The 14048-nt window shown below is 37.1% G+C and overlaps 1 protein-coding gene across 1 annotated transcript in view; it reads left to right on the top strand.

Annotated features, from left to right (window-relative positions):
- Positions 1–14048, top strand: part of LOC136826959 (RNA polymerase II-associated factor 1 homolog) — a 52661-nt gene that overhangs the window by 27147 nt on the left and 11466 nt on the right. The window contains 3 exon segments of the mRNA XM_067084563.1: positions 5365–5584; positions 7584–7679; positions 10821–10940. Coding sequence (XP_066940664.1) covers positions 5365–5584; positions 7584–7679; positions 10821–10940 — 436 coding nt within the window.

Here is a 14048-nt window from a genome sequence, read left to right as displayed (position 1 = left end):
ATCTCAATGGAAACTGAAGTGGCTATAATAAAGAATTTAGAAAGTGGTGAAAAAAAGGTTGACATAGCACACCAATTACAAGGTGAATCACTTGACCATCGGCACAATTTTGAAGAACAAAGACAAAATTATGCAGCACGTGAATGGAGGGTGGTAGAAGAAATGGAAAAACTTTTGGGTGTTTGGATGGAACACCAGAGATAAAGGTCTGTACGATGACTTGAAGGCTAAGGCTGGCAAAAGTGTTAAATATGAAACATTTTCTGCAAGTCATGGATGGTTTCATCACTTCAAAAATGAGCTAACTTGCATCACGTGTCTGTAAGTGGTGAGGCAGCGAGTGCCAACAAAGCTGCAGCTAAAAAATTTCCCAAGATGCTTAAGGAAATCATAGATAAGGGAGGTTATACCCCTCAGCAAATTTTTTATATAGACGAGACAGGCCTTTTCTGGAAAAAAATGCCAGACAGAACATACATCATCCGTGAAGAGAAGACAATGCCAGGAATTAAGGCAGCAAAGGATAGGCCAACGTTACTGCTGGGTGACATTTGTTCGGGAGACATGAAGCTGAAACCTCTCCTCGTGCACTGGGCAGCAAATCCACGGGCACTGAAAAATATCACAAAAAGTTCTTTACCTGCAATCTGGATGGCCAGTAAGAAAGCCTGGGTGACTCTTGCTGTTTTTGAGGACTGGTTTTTCCATCATTTTATCCCAGAAATCAAGCTGTACTGCAGAGAGAATAACATTCCATTTAAGATTTTATTAATTTTGGACAATGCCCCTGGTCACTCACCACACTTAGATGATTTCCATCCGAATGTTCAAGTTGTTTATTTACCACCTAACAACTTCACTCATTCAGCCAATGGATCAGGGCATAATAGCAAATTTTAACAAATACTTCACTCGCTGTATATATAGGCAAGCGTTAAAGGAGATAAATGACACAGATGTGACCTTGTGTGACTTCTGGAACAGGCTACAACATTTACAATTGTGTAAAGAACATTGATGCTACATGGTGTGAAGTAAGTGAGATCAACATGAATGGAATATGGGAGGCCTTATGCCCAAAGTTTGTAAATGACTTCAGAGGGTTTAATCAAGAAGAGGAGGAAAAGGGAATCATTAAAAGTCTTGTTGACAAGTGAAAAGCTAGACCTTGACATAGTGGAAGAGGACTTTCAAAAGCTGTTTGACAGTCATTCAGAGGAGTTGACAAATGAGGATTTGATGGAACTGGAAGAACAGCAAAAACCAGAAGAACATGAAGCAGAACTTGTTCCCATAAAGAAGTTTGAAACAAAATTGATGACCAAAGGGTTTTCTTTTGTAGACAAAGTATTGACTATTTTTGAGAATCGGGACCCCAATGTTTAGAGATTCTCAAAAGTAGCAACAGTAGTCAGTGATGCTTTACAGTGTTATTGTATCATATAGGATGAAAAGCAAAGAAAGACAATGCAAACTTCCATAAACAAATTCTTTAAACCAGTGCCTTCAACCTCAAGTGCCTCCCCACCTCCAATGACTGCTTCTTCCCCAAATGAAGAGGAAAGTGATAAAGAAATCCTTGCTGAAGAAACCAAAACGAAGATGTTGATGACCCGCCACCCTGTATTAACCCTTAATGGATGGGAATCCTCATATGAGTATCTATAACAGGTTTTGGGTGAGGGACAGGAATCCTCATATGAGTATTGATATTATTACAATTTCTTACATATACAATTACTGTTATATTGTTTTATTTTTACTGGTTTCCAGCAGGCACCAGAAGATATACACTGTTAAGACCACAGGTTTGTTAGTTGTGGAAAATACAAATTAATTAAAAATTTGTCATTTTGTAAAGAAAAGTGCAAAGAAATATCAGAAAAACATGTATACCTCACAAAAAGTTATTGCATCTCCCCATCTCAGTAAATCTCATACATATTCTACAACAAATATACTCAGAATATGTTACTGGTTTTAGTTCTTATCTGTTATGATATTGTGTGAGCTGTAATTATAATTTTACAAAAAATAAAAAAATTATTGGAAAAAACATGCATAACTTAGTAAAATTAACATATGTTTACAAGAGCCTTGTAAAAGAGGCCCCACAGAGGGTTGTAAATAGTCACTTTCAACTTCCCATGGAAGGTAGGGAAAAATTTTTAGAATTTTTTTCTTACACCATGTGCATTGCATATCTTCCTCTTTCCATTGATGTGTATTTTCTTAAATTGGCCAACCATAAAGTTTGCCCGGTCTGGGGGTGTGCTTGATATATATTTAGTCCGTCCCTTAAGGGTTAATTCCACACTGTTCTCCCCTTCATCATCCATCACAACAAGCCTTTGGCACCAGTTTCAAAGGTAAGAAAATGTATGTGTACTTTACATTTACTGTATTATCATAATTTGTTTATTGTTAAGTCTTATATATCATCATTTCTATTAATAAAATACAGTAACAGTGTAATTTGGGCTTTAGTATGAAAAAACATGAATAGTACATGTAACAGTGCTTCCGTTTTGGGCTTTAGTAACCCGAAAAAAAGCAAAATCGAAAAATCGTCAAAAATCATAAGAAAACCTTACTTTTAATGCTCTGGTATTGTTATTATTTGAAATTATGATGATTCTTTTTGCCATATTTCTTCCGTCGGATCGGCGTCCGCTTATTTCATTTATAAATATTTGAAAAGCGCAGTAAATTAAATGAAGTTTATAAATGCAGTAAATTAAATGAAGTAAAGGTGTGATTTCACCAGTATTGGATGTTATTTTTTGCCTATTCCAAAACATTTTGTGTCCTGCGCATTATTTGTTTCTTCTGCCACAGCTACAACCGTAAATTTGGTGGCATACTTTTTTAACACATTCCTCTCCATTGCAGGAAGGATGAATAGATTTATTTTGTTCTTATTTAATGAAGTCACCATTGAAAATTTGCACTTTTTAACAAGTTGACAACTGTAACACAACCCTTAATAAACATGGGTTAGTTATGGTAATTGACATTGGGAAACGACAGTCGATTCGATTGTTTGTGTCAGTACTTGCTGTTGTTTATTCCAGTGTCTTGCACGCGGTAGTAAGTGGTTGTTAATTATAAGAAATATTGATGAATTCTCAGACAAGTCAGAAGGTTGGTGAGCTGAATTATTTTATGATGATTTGCATTTAACCTAATGAACTTTAGCTTCTAGGCCTGTTTATTAGTTAAAAGCTAACTCAGATATAATATGCATTATCAATGGTATCTACCGAAACCGAGACAGGCATGGAAAGCCTAGCATAGTGTAATGTACTGAAAATACACCTCACACTATAACAATGTATATGATGAAATCATGTTTTTAGATTAAATTTTAATGAATCCATGATACAGTCAGTCCCCGGTTAACGGCACTTCGGTTTTACGATGCTTGGTCTACAATATTGTTAACCAGATTCTTGGTACTGGTAAGAGGTTTAACGACGTCGGTAGCCGTGTATTGCCGTTGGTAGGTGGTTTATTGGCATCAGTAACCGCTTTTTGGCGCTGGTAAACGGTATATCGGCATTGCTAAGTGGTTTATCAGCGCCAGATCGGCGCTTACGGCATTGTAAACGCCATTTATTACCATAATTATTGTGATGTTCCGATTAACAACAATTTTCAGCTATCAGCACCTGGCCGGGAATGGAACCCCGTTTGTTAACGGGGCACTGCCTGTTTTGTATGCTGTATATTTTTTATTTTTCACAATGTTTTCATTAGAAATAAAGTGTTCTTGGGTATTTACGGAACAAGCTTCAGTTCCAAAACCTGAAAAAATCCAAAACTTCTCAAGAGCTAATGGTGGCTGATTCTGAAAGATCCCAGACCATTGGAGTTGCTGGACCGTGGAGTGCCGGATTTAAGATGTCTGACCGTTTTAGGCTGCATGAGTATAATTTCCTAAACTTTTTCCTTCAGAGTAGTACCACAATTATTCATAACTATTCCTAACTCATTAATTGATTAATATCATGGCATTGCATCTGAAACCAAGGCTAATCCAGCCTGCTGTGTTCCAACGCAGTGTAGGACATTGTTATATTTGTAAAACTGATGATGGAGGCGCTGAGGAATATATTTGTAAAACTGATGATGGAGGGCTGAGAAACTATACCAGCACGGGATAAAATAAATCTTTGGCTGCCCCACTCTTGTAAATGCTGCTTATCCACTCTTGTAAATGCTGCTTGTCCACTCTCTTTATAGGTTAAGTTATGTATAAGGATGCTTAAGTTATATATAAGTTTGCTGCTTTGTGAGTAAGTCAAGCTCTCAACAAAGAGGTTGGTGTTTTTTTCTGCCAAGGTGTTATTCTTCCAAATTAGATTGGTGGCTTACTTTCTCTTTAACATTGTTATGAAGTGAGACTGTGCAACAGTAGATCATCTTGACCTCCTGCATCCCCCCCCACCCCCTTCCCCACATTAAGGACTGGAAGGTTCTGTACACACTGGACTTCATGCTATTCCAAAAAAGTTAAGTACAGGAACTTTTTAAGAAAGTTGACCTTAACAATGACAAGGACATCCATCTTTAATATGGGTAAAGCTGAGTTACCAGGCAGTATTCAGCACCAAGTAGTAAAATTCAACATATATGACTTTCTTCTTACCAGGTCCTGCAAGTGTAGATCACCACTGAGATTATTTGCATTTGGTCCTCCCATCTAAATTATGATTAATTGCATTTTGATTAAACTACTAAATAATTTATTATAAAGCAAGATTAATTTTTTCACACAAAAACATTATTCACATAGAGTTTCCTCTTCCCAGTCCTGTTGATCTTTCAGCCTCATTTTTAGACTGTATGGAAGGCGAGGCAGGTGATTGCTAGGTGCCTGAGGCTTCAGATGGTGCATGTGCCATGCTGCTACTGATCTTCTGTTTTTTAAACAAAAAATTGCAATATCTTGACTTATTCAAAAACATCAATGTAGGCATATATGAGTGAAGGTTTTGTATGATCAAAATTCAGTATTTTAAAATATTGTATTTTTGGATGTGTGTAATTTTTATGTTGTTACTGAGAAACATTTGTTGCTTTTTAAACCTCTTGAAACGGTTATGTTATTAGGATAGCTGTAAGTCACTGCTTTGCAAAGAAAAATTAGGTCTGTTGTGTGCAGGGAATTAAGTTGCAAAATGTTACATAGTTGCCTGATAATATGAAAAGGGAAAATTGGTAATACGCATTCTGAACTTATCTGATATACTATTGACAAATTGTTGTTTGATCAGCTAATGTTTTCTGTATGATAATGAATATTTTCAAAAAAATTTGGTTAGGTAATCAATATGACTTCTCATTTTTTTCAATTTTCAGGAAGTGCTAAGGGATCAGATGATGAAGGTAGTGAAAGATCCCGATCAAGATCTAGATCAGGAAGTAAAGAGCGGCAGAGAAGCAAATCAGGATCCAGCAGATCAGGATCAAGAAGTCGATCACGAAGTGGATCTCGTCATAGCAAATCTAGAAGTAGATCACGTAGTGGTTCACGTAATAGCAAATCTAAAAGCCGATCTCGAAGCAGATCAAAGTCACGGTCAGTCATGAAGTAGTTTCCTTATTTTAAAATATTACATACCATCATCATTAACTTGTTACATCATATGCCTTTTCTGCCTAAACTCTTTATAAAGTCTAATTCTTCATCTGTCTTTATATATCCCCATATTCCACAATTTTCTGGGCCTTCCTACAGGTCATTTGTCCTGCTGCTTGCAAATCTACTGCCTTTGTAATCAGTGTTCCTCATCCTTTCTCATCATGTGTCCAAACCTCTTCAATTTTTGAGCTGCCTCTAGACACCACATCTTACCACCAATTTTTCATTTAAAATATGATCTTCCCCTGTGTTTTGGTCTTGAGTCATAACATTCTACTGTAACACTTTTTCAAATTCCCTTCTATTTCCCTTTTCGCTGGATAGAGTAGTACAAACCTTATGTACCCATCGTGAGTCTTTGCCCTTTTTACCAGCGGTATATTGCTATCAACCAGTTAGCTGTGTGTGCATTTTATACATTCTCTCAGGTCATGCTTCACTGTCCTACTGTGTCCCCAAGGTTATAGAAAACCTCATACTTCACAGTTATCATAAACATTTTAATGTCTGTTTTTCCTTTATGGGGTTAGATGGGAAATGGGCTCTCAGCTATTTTCGTGTCCTGCACTCTTTCTGGTTAAACTTCCATCTGATCATTGTCTTCATTTATCCATCCTCCTCTTTGCATAGTACTCTTCCTGTAGTTGCATCATTATAAAGGCCACTTCTGTTGTGGATGCCTCTGAAGTGAAGCCAAACTGACAGTTAGCAGTATTATCCATTTTTCCCAGCCTTTCCTAATATGTTTCATAACATGCTTCAACAGTCTTATTCCTCTGTAACTTTTGCATTGTGCATCTCCTTTTCCTTTTCCCACTCTTCTTTATCAGGTTTTCATATTCTAGTAAGCTTGTGGATGTGCCTACAAGATTGTGTGGGTGGTTCTGGGGATTTTCTACTTTTCTTCCCGAGGGCTCTTGTAACCTATTCATCTGTTTTATTTTCTAATGGTCTTTTCTGTTATGCTTCCAGTTCATGTTAATTTTCTTCATTCTGAAGGTTTTCAAAGTATTACTGCCATTGTTCCAGTACCTCTTTATTTTCAATTTTAATTTCACCATTTTTATCTTGTACATACTTTGTCAGTTTTACATCTTTTCCATCTTGAAGAGTATACTTACTAACTTACTGTTCAGCTAGAGCTAGCCAGACTTTTGCTATGATGTTACCAAGATCTATATCATCAGACAAGGACTACTAAGAAGGGGAAAGTAATTTTTATGTATACTTTGCAAAAAAATTTCCCTTGTTATTGAAATAACAATTTGGTTACAAAATTGGAGTCCAACACGAAATAGGGAAGGAAATTAGCAGTCACTTGAGGAACCAAAATTTAATGTACTAGAAGCGTTTAGCTATAAGCAAGCTATGGTTAACAGATAAGCATTGTAAATGTCAAGAACAACTTCATAAGGTCCTCAGTAATATTTACAAGATGACCAGATATAATTAAGACACAGTAGGAGATATGGTATAATTTTTTCAATATTAGATATAAGACCAATTACATATATGCATATGACAGTGAAGTAGTTGCAGTTTTGGCAGCAAGTTAAACAGAACTCTACAGTGACTTATTATATTCAGGATGAGCTTAAAAAATGGGAAAATATGTTATGTTCATCAACAAACTTTAGTATTCTAGAATGGTTTGAAAATGACATTATGGAGATGTTAATCTTAAAATTTCTTGAGAGTTATGTCCACCGAGTCATTTGAGTTTTGGAAAGTTTTCAATCAGTCTGTTTTTCAGGAGGGGGTTTATAATTTGAATTCCTAGGACTAAATGATGCAGAGATGAATTCCCTTTGCTTGGATTATATTTTGTAGCAGTGATTTCAAAAATCATTACCCAGTCTTTTAATTAAAGTTTGAAAATATGTTACTTAAGAACAGTAGAATTGACAGTTCTTTAAACTTCTTTAAACTATTTCAGATCTCGATCCCGTTCTGCTTCTGGATCTCGGGCATCTCGTTCACGTTCACGTTCACAAAGCAGATCGAGGAGTGGTTCTCCAGCAAAGTCAGACAGGTTAGTGAAGCATATTGAACAGTCTTAATTTAGTATTACTATTCAAACTGAAGTATAGATATCTGAGTCAGAGGTCAGAAAATTTTTGCTTGGCACTGTCTGCTACGTACCACCATGTGTCTCTCAGACAAGGTGGAATTGTTGTTGTAGGCAGTTGAGATTTTGGTCATGTGTTCATTTTCATTATCTTTAAAGTATAGATTTCTTGGTTTTTATTGTATAAATATTTTTTTTCCTGTATATGAATAGTTTTGTGATTAGTGTTATTTCAGCCTTTTGTAATTCCATGATGTAATAGAAAAAGAATGAGTGTAGTTACAGTACTGATTACTGTTTTTGGGGGTCATCATTGTCCGTGATATTACTTTTACTGTACCCCCAATTTCCCTGATTCTTATTGTATGAAGAAAATAATGAGTTGTGAAGTTGTGGGGTTATGAAGATGAGCTCATCGATTACCTGTAAAAATTATCGCTAAAACAGGTTTTGACCTAGGAAAAACCTGTTTATGGTGGCCACTGTTGAGTCCTCAAGGACTTACCCTTCCATGGTCTACCAGAGCTCATGGTGACCAAACTAATGTCAAAGAATTCTCTTATAGCAGCTGGATGTTGTGTCGTAGTGATAAACACTGTAACTCTTGATGGAGCATGTAATGGACTCAAAGATAAGGGGGCACTTTCCCAAATCTTTACAGCAAGGCCGTATACCCAGGTTCCTCCATTGTCAAAACCTGCTTAGAAGAGGAGGTGATTGATGGGCATGCGCAGTCTGCCGTAGTGTCTACAACAGACCCATCGTGGTGACCAAGCAGCATTACTCTCTGTTGGTGAATGCAGGATGACCCCTTGCCCAAATCCCATGCCTTTTCATCAGGGGATTGGGAGGGTTTTGAGGACTCAGTAGCAACTAACAAATGTCAAAATCTGTTTTCTGATAGCGTAGTCGCTTGTTTCGTCCTCAAGGAGCTTTACAAAGAAATTGACAGGTGACAAGAAAGGCTTAAGCTCTCAGTTTTTAATCCCAGCACCCCAGAGGAAAACTTTTCTGGTCTGAGGTCAAGCCCCATTCTTTATTCCAAATACTCTTCAGGTTTTAGCACCAAAGGACAAGAAACTATACACAAACTAATGTTTTAGGATGTAGTTCTACAGTGGCTTACCTAAGCATGCGGGGTTTGGTTGCAGTACTGTCGTCCTTCTCCCAGCAGTAGTTCGCATATTTTCCATCAGTAAGACCCCTGATTTTCTGCTGTAGCACCTAGGGGTTAGGACTAACCATGCCACCTACTGATACACAGTGTAGTCGAATTTGTTTGGGCTCGTGGCAATAATGTTTTTTTAAAAATACTGTCTCTGATGGCCACCCTGTACATTCAGAGACTTCTCCAAAAGAGACATGCTGAAGAAGGCCAACGACATACTTACTTTCCTAATATCATGCGACTTAGGAAAGGAGTGTGGATTTGCCTTTTTAATGAGAAACACTACAATCATTCTCAGCCCTTTTAGGGAGACTGGCTTGTTTGTGCTAGGGTGTAGGAAAATTAGACCCTCTGGGATGTTTGCCATGGCTTCTAGGTAAACCTTAAGTGCTTGAACCAGGCATAATGTCTTGTCTGCTAAATTGAGTTTTCTTATAAAAATAGGGGATTTCCTTTTTAAAGGAGTCTCATTCTTTGCTAGGAATGATGGACCAGGGAACAATAATACTTGAAGGTCACCTGTTTGTGTGATGTACCATCCCCGTCTAAGAGAGCCCAGTTCACTAATACGAGCTCCTGAAGCTAACACAATCAAGAACCATATGATGTCAAGAAACGCCAGGTTACAGCTTTATTAAAATGAAAATTTTAACTGGAACTTATATTAAGAACTTATCTTGCAATTTTTGATGATGTTTCCATGATCCTCGCAATGAAATCAGGGGAAAAATTTCAAATTTTTTCAGAGCCCTGTTTTAGCGCTGGTAGTGATAAACTTCACTCCGTTGATCAATGAAGAGTAATGGTTCTTGGTCTCCGTGACGGATCTGTTGTTGACACGACAGCAGACTGTGCATGCGCATTAATCACTTCCTCTTCTAAGCAGGTTTTGACAATGGAAGAACCTGGGTACAGCCCCCTTATCTTTGAGTCCATTATATACTCCATCAAGTGTTACAGTGTTTATCACTACTACACAATACCCAGCCGCAAGACCACCTATAAGAGAATTCTTTGACATTAGTTTGGTCACCATGGAACTCTGGGAAGGGTAACTCCTTGAGGACGAGACAAGTGACTACGCTCTCAAAATATGGAAGTTTAATGTAATAAAGTTTATTTCATGAATGGTAATTGTATTATTTTTATAGTGTATTTCTAAATCTGATTAAATATACTTATTATATAAGAAAGCAGTATATCTGATAAGATCACCATGTGACAATATGGTATTTATTGATGTTATAAGACCTCTTATAATCATATTTATTTATTGGTTTCTTAAGCACCCATGTTGGAAACTTACTATCAATCTGTTTACTAACAAGAATTTTACAATTGGCAATAAAATCCTCACCATCCATACAAATATTTTCAGATCTAAAAATTTGGAACAAATGATTCCATAAGACATATGAAGTGGTGTATTATAGCTGAAAGCAGGCAGTCCTAGTATACTATAGAATCTATTAGTCACTTTTTAAGTATACATATACGCATATATTTTAACCCACAATTACCTTTTAACTTCTCAATTTCTTTCCACTACAAAGCCTTAGATCCAGATGAAGTAATATAAGAAATTCTGATGCCCTCCATAGAATTGGAATCCATACCTAATGTGTTAAAATGAGATTAACGTTAACCTCTCAACCATTTGAGTTTTAGGCTTTGTAGCAACAAGGATGTTCAAAAAATGTGTTGAAATCAAGATGTTAAGAGGTCATTGTGGATATTAGTGAGTGATGCAGCATTCAGCTCACATTTGCTAGGTCTGTGGATTGGTTCTGGCATGCCACCCAACAGTCCACTCAGCTGTAAATGTGTACCAACTTGTGGTGGAGTGAAGTTAAAAGGGCAAGAGGCCTACAGGAGATTGACTGGGAAACTGGCATTACATGAAACCAAATTAAAAAGACATATCCTTGCCATTACAGATCACGATCTGCATCAGGGTCAAGAGCTTCAAGATCACCATCACGTTCAAAGTCACGGTCACGTTCCAGGACCCCAATGCAGAACAGATCCAGGTCGGGCTCTCCAGCAGAATCTGAAAGGTTAGTCTAATATTCAGATAAATTATGAACAGGAAACGTGAACACTATTATCTTCAAAACTTTAGGACTATTTTCTGTACATCCTAATTCCATGTGCCAAGGATATAAAACAGAATTGGAAAATGCATAGTAAAGTTACATGTATTTTGTAAAGTTGTGTTACAAGACAAAAGTTAAGAATTGGGAAAAGTGTATAGTAAAGAGTATATCTTGTCAAGAATCATAGTATTGGTCATTAGGCTTGATATTCTATATGATCCTTAAATCTCATATTCCCTTGGACTTTCAGTGGATACGAAATTAAAAAGTGTAAATTTCAGAGAATTCTGTCATTTTACATGTAGTACAAAAGCCAGTATTAAGTTATAAGATGGGAATTTTTTGAGTAAAACAATTGATTATGACCGGGGTATGATAATTATGAAATTTCAATTGCCGTTTAGGTGTAGGCTTAAGCTGTACTGAATATTTCAGTAGTTGTAATCGCTAGGATGATTCATTGAAAACTTTAAGGAGATTTTGTTTGAAATTTAAACTTGTTTCATCCCGGGAACAATCAAATTCTGAACATATTTATATATATCAACTTTGGTCTGCTATTATGATAAACACACTAAGCCCAACAAGACAATAGAAAATTGCGTCCAATTCTACCACTTAGAACAGCTCTTGAATTTTTTAAGAGACCACATTATTAAAATTCTTTATTCTTCTATGGCTGGACCAGAGGGTTTGTTTATATAGAATATAATCAGTTTTACTTTAATAAATTACAGCATTGCATGAACCTTGATGATTTGATAAATTGCAGGAGGGTTCTGCAAAAATTTTATTAAGGGATTTGTTTCTAAGATGTCTCTCTTCTTACTGATTGAAATTAGGGCTTTCATGGAAAGTGTTTTATAGTTAACACTTCCTTCTTCGTGTATTGATAGAGATTAGGTCTGTGTGGGGTGGCCAGTCTACAGTCGATCCCTGCCTATTCGCAGTTCAGAATTCGTGGCTTCATTTAATCGTGGATTTTTCTTTGGAATGTACCTTCAAATTATTTATGAAAAATTTGCCTATTCTCAGATTTTTTTCATAGAGCAATATTCACTAATTACTGTACTGTATTTTCATATTTTTGTGACTAAATATACATTTTTTATGATAAAAAATTATTCACAGTAATAATTTTCAAATATTAAGATTAATAAGATTAAATAATACTAATAATACTGCACTTTTGATAATAATACTGAACCTTTAATAATAATAATAATAGTACTGCACCTGTAATAATAGTAATAATAATAAGGGTAAGTCATATGGGTGCTCACCAGTGATGAATTATTGATTAAAGACGATGATGAATTAAGTGTGCAGTCCAGTGAAGGACGATGAAGATATGACTGCACAGCAAAGCAGAGGAGTTACATCTCCTCTGGGGGTGACTCTTTCCTATTTTCAGGCTCTTCTTCAGGGGTTTTGGAACACGGCATCATGTTGGCATACTTCCTCATGCTAAGAGGTTATGTAGGGCTCCTTGGCAGCATTAAGGGCATTAGAAAAATTGGAGGAGCGTTCCATATAAGAATCTCATTCCTCTGCCATCTGCTGCAGCTGCCTGTTTTTCCTTATAATTTGGGACAGACATTCCATATCTTCCAAATCCTGGTCCATCAGGGGGTCAGAGAGTAATTGAATGAGGGTGGCGACTTCTTCTCCTCCAAGGACCCTCACAAGGATTCTCCCCTCTCTGTATTCCTTCTCAATGAAGTAGATGGTGCTCTTGTGCAGGCCATAATGAGCGGCTACTTTGGCATAATTTTTCCTTTCACTGAACTTTACTATAATGTCTACCTTCTGGTACATCATGACCTTCCTTTGGCGTTTAGGTTCTTGTCCAGATGCCATAGAAGAAGCAGGGCCTTTAGGAGTCATCGTAAGGCATGGTTCAAAAAGATACACACTGATTAAAACTACACAGCGAAACTAACAGTGGCAGCCTACGCAGTAAACTGGGTAGAGGTACTGGGATGCTGGATCATTTGTGCATTGTATACCTTGCGCATTGTGTACTGCACTTACTGTACATTTTATTGATATTTTGATGGGTTGTAAGATGATTTTGAAATATTAAAGTGTTTTAGGATGATAGTAGAGCATATCTAAAAAACGTGGGTAGTTTTTAGAACAACAGGACTACCTCCCTCCGAACAAAATGTTAGGTTTGTTTACATATGCCGAACCTGTCACATCATTCTACAGTATCTTCATTTTTCTGTATTTTTGTGACTAAATACATATTGTATGCTAAAAAAATTATTTACTAATTTTCAGATATTACAGAAATATTAATGTAAACACTGCAAAATGTCAATAAAATGTATTTTTTTTTTTTATGTTTGCCTCATGCCAAACATAAAGCTTGTGAAGCAAAAATGCATCTTGGGTAGGCTAAATACCCATGTGCAATAACTACTTGACACGCTATTAACTGGCGTTTTGCAAAGCAGCCAATCCAGGAGCGCTATTCACTTTACTTGGCGTACCCATGGAGAGGTAGTGTGTAATCCTGCATCTTCCTCAGTTCAGGCATGTACCCTTACACCGTTCAGTGATTCGTGTAATTGTTCGCTATTTTCATCTGTGCATATTTGTTAATCATGGCCTAAGATGCCAACTAAATGCCCTGCTCCTTTTAAGGCTTCTGGGAAAGAGCCTAAGCACCAGAGGAAGGTCCTGATGCTCCAGGATTTGGAAGAGCTGACAAAGTCTGCCAGTGAAGAGGAAGACTTGCAAGGTTCAGGGACGAACAGGAGGATGAGGGCCTCTGTTTGGAACCTGTCCCAACTTGTGAGGATGGCCAAGGAGCTGCAGGAGATGGCTGAGGCATGGAATCCCAATATGCAATGCTCCATAGGCTTTTCATATGGCCTTGATGGGATTTTGGGACCCTATTATAACCCCCTTGTCAGGATGAAGCAGCAGCAAAGCAGCTGCCTATCACCATGAATGAGGACCCTCCAAAGCCTCCCAAAGCCCCTGAAGAAGTGCAATTGGTGATGAAGTGCCTGAAGAAGGAGGGAGGAGACGCCCCCAAAGGAGATATAGCTCCTCTGC

Source organism: Macrobrachium rosenbergii, chromosome 41 (genome assembly GCF_040412425.1).
Source record: "Macrobrachium rosenbergii isolate ZJJX-2024 chromosome 41, ASM4041242v1, whole genome shotgun sequence".
NCBI lineage: Eukaryota > Metazoa > Arthropoda > Malacostraca > Decapoda > Palaemonidae > Macrobrachium > Macrobrachium rosenbergii.
This window is presented reverse-complemented; position numbering and strand designations above follow the sequence as displayed.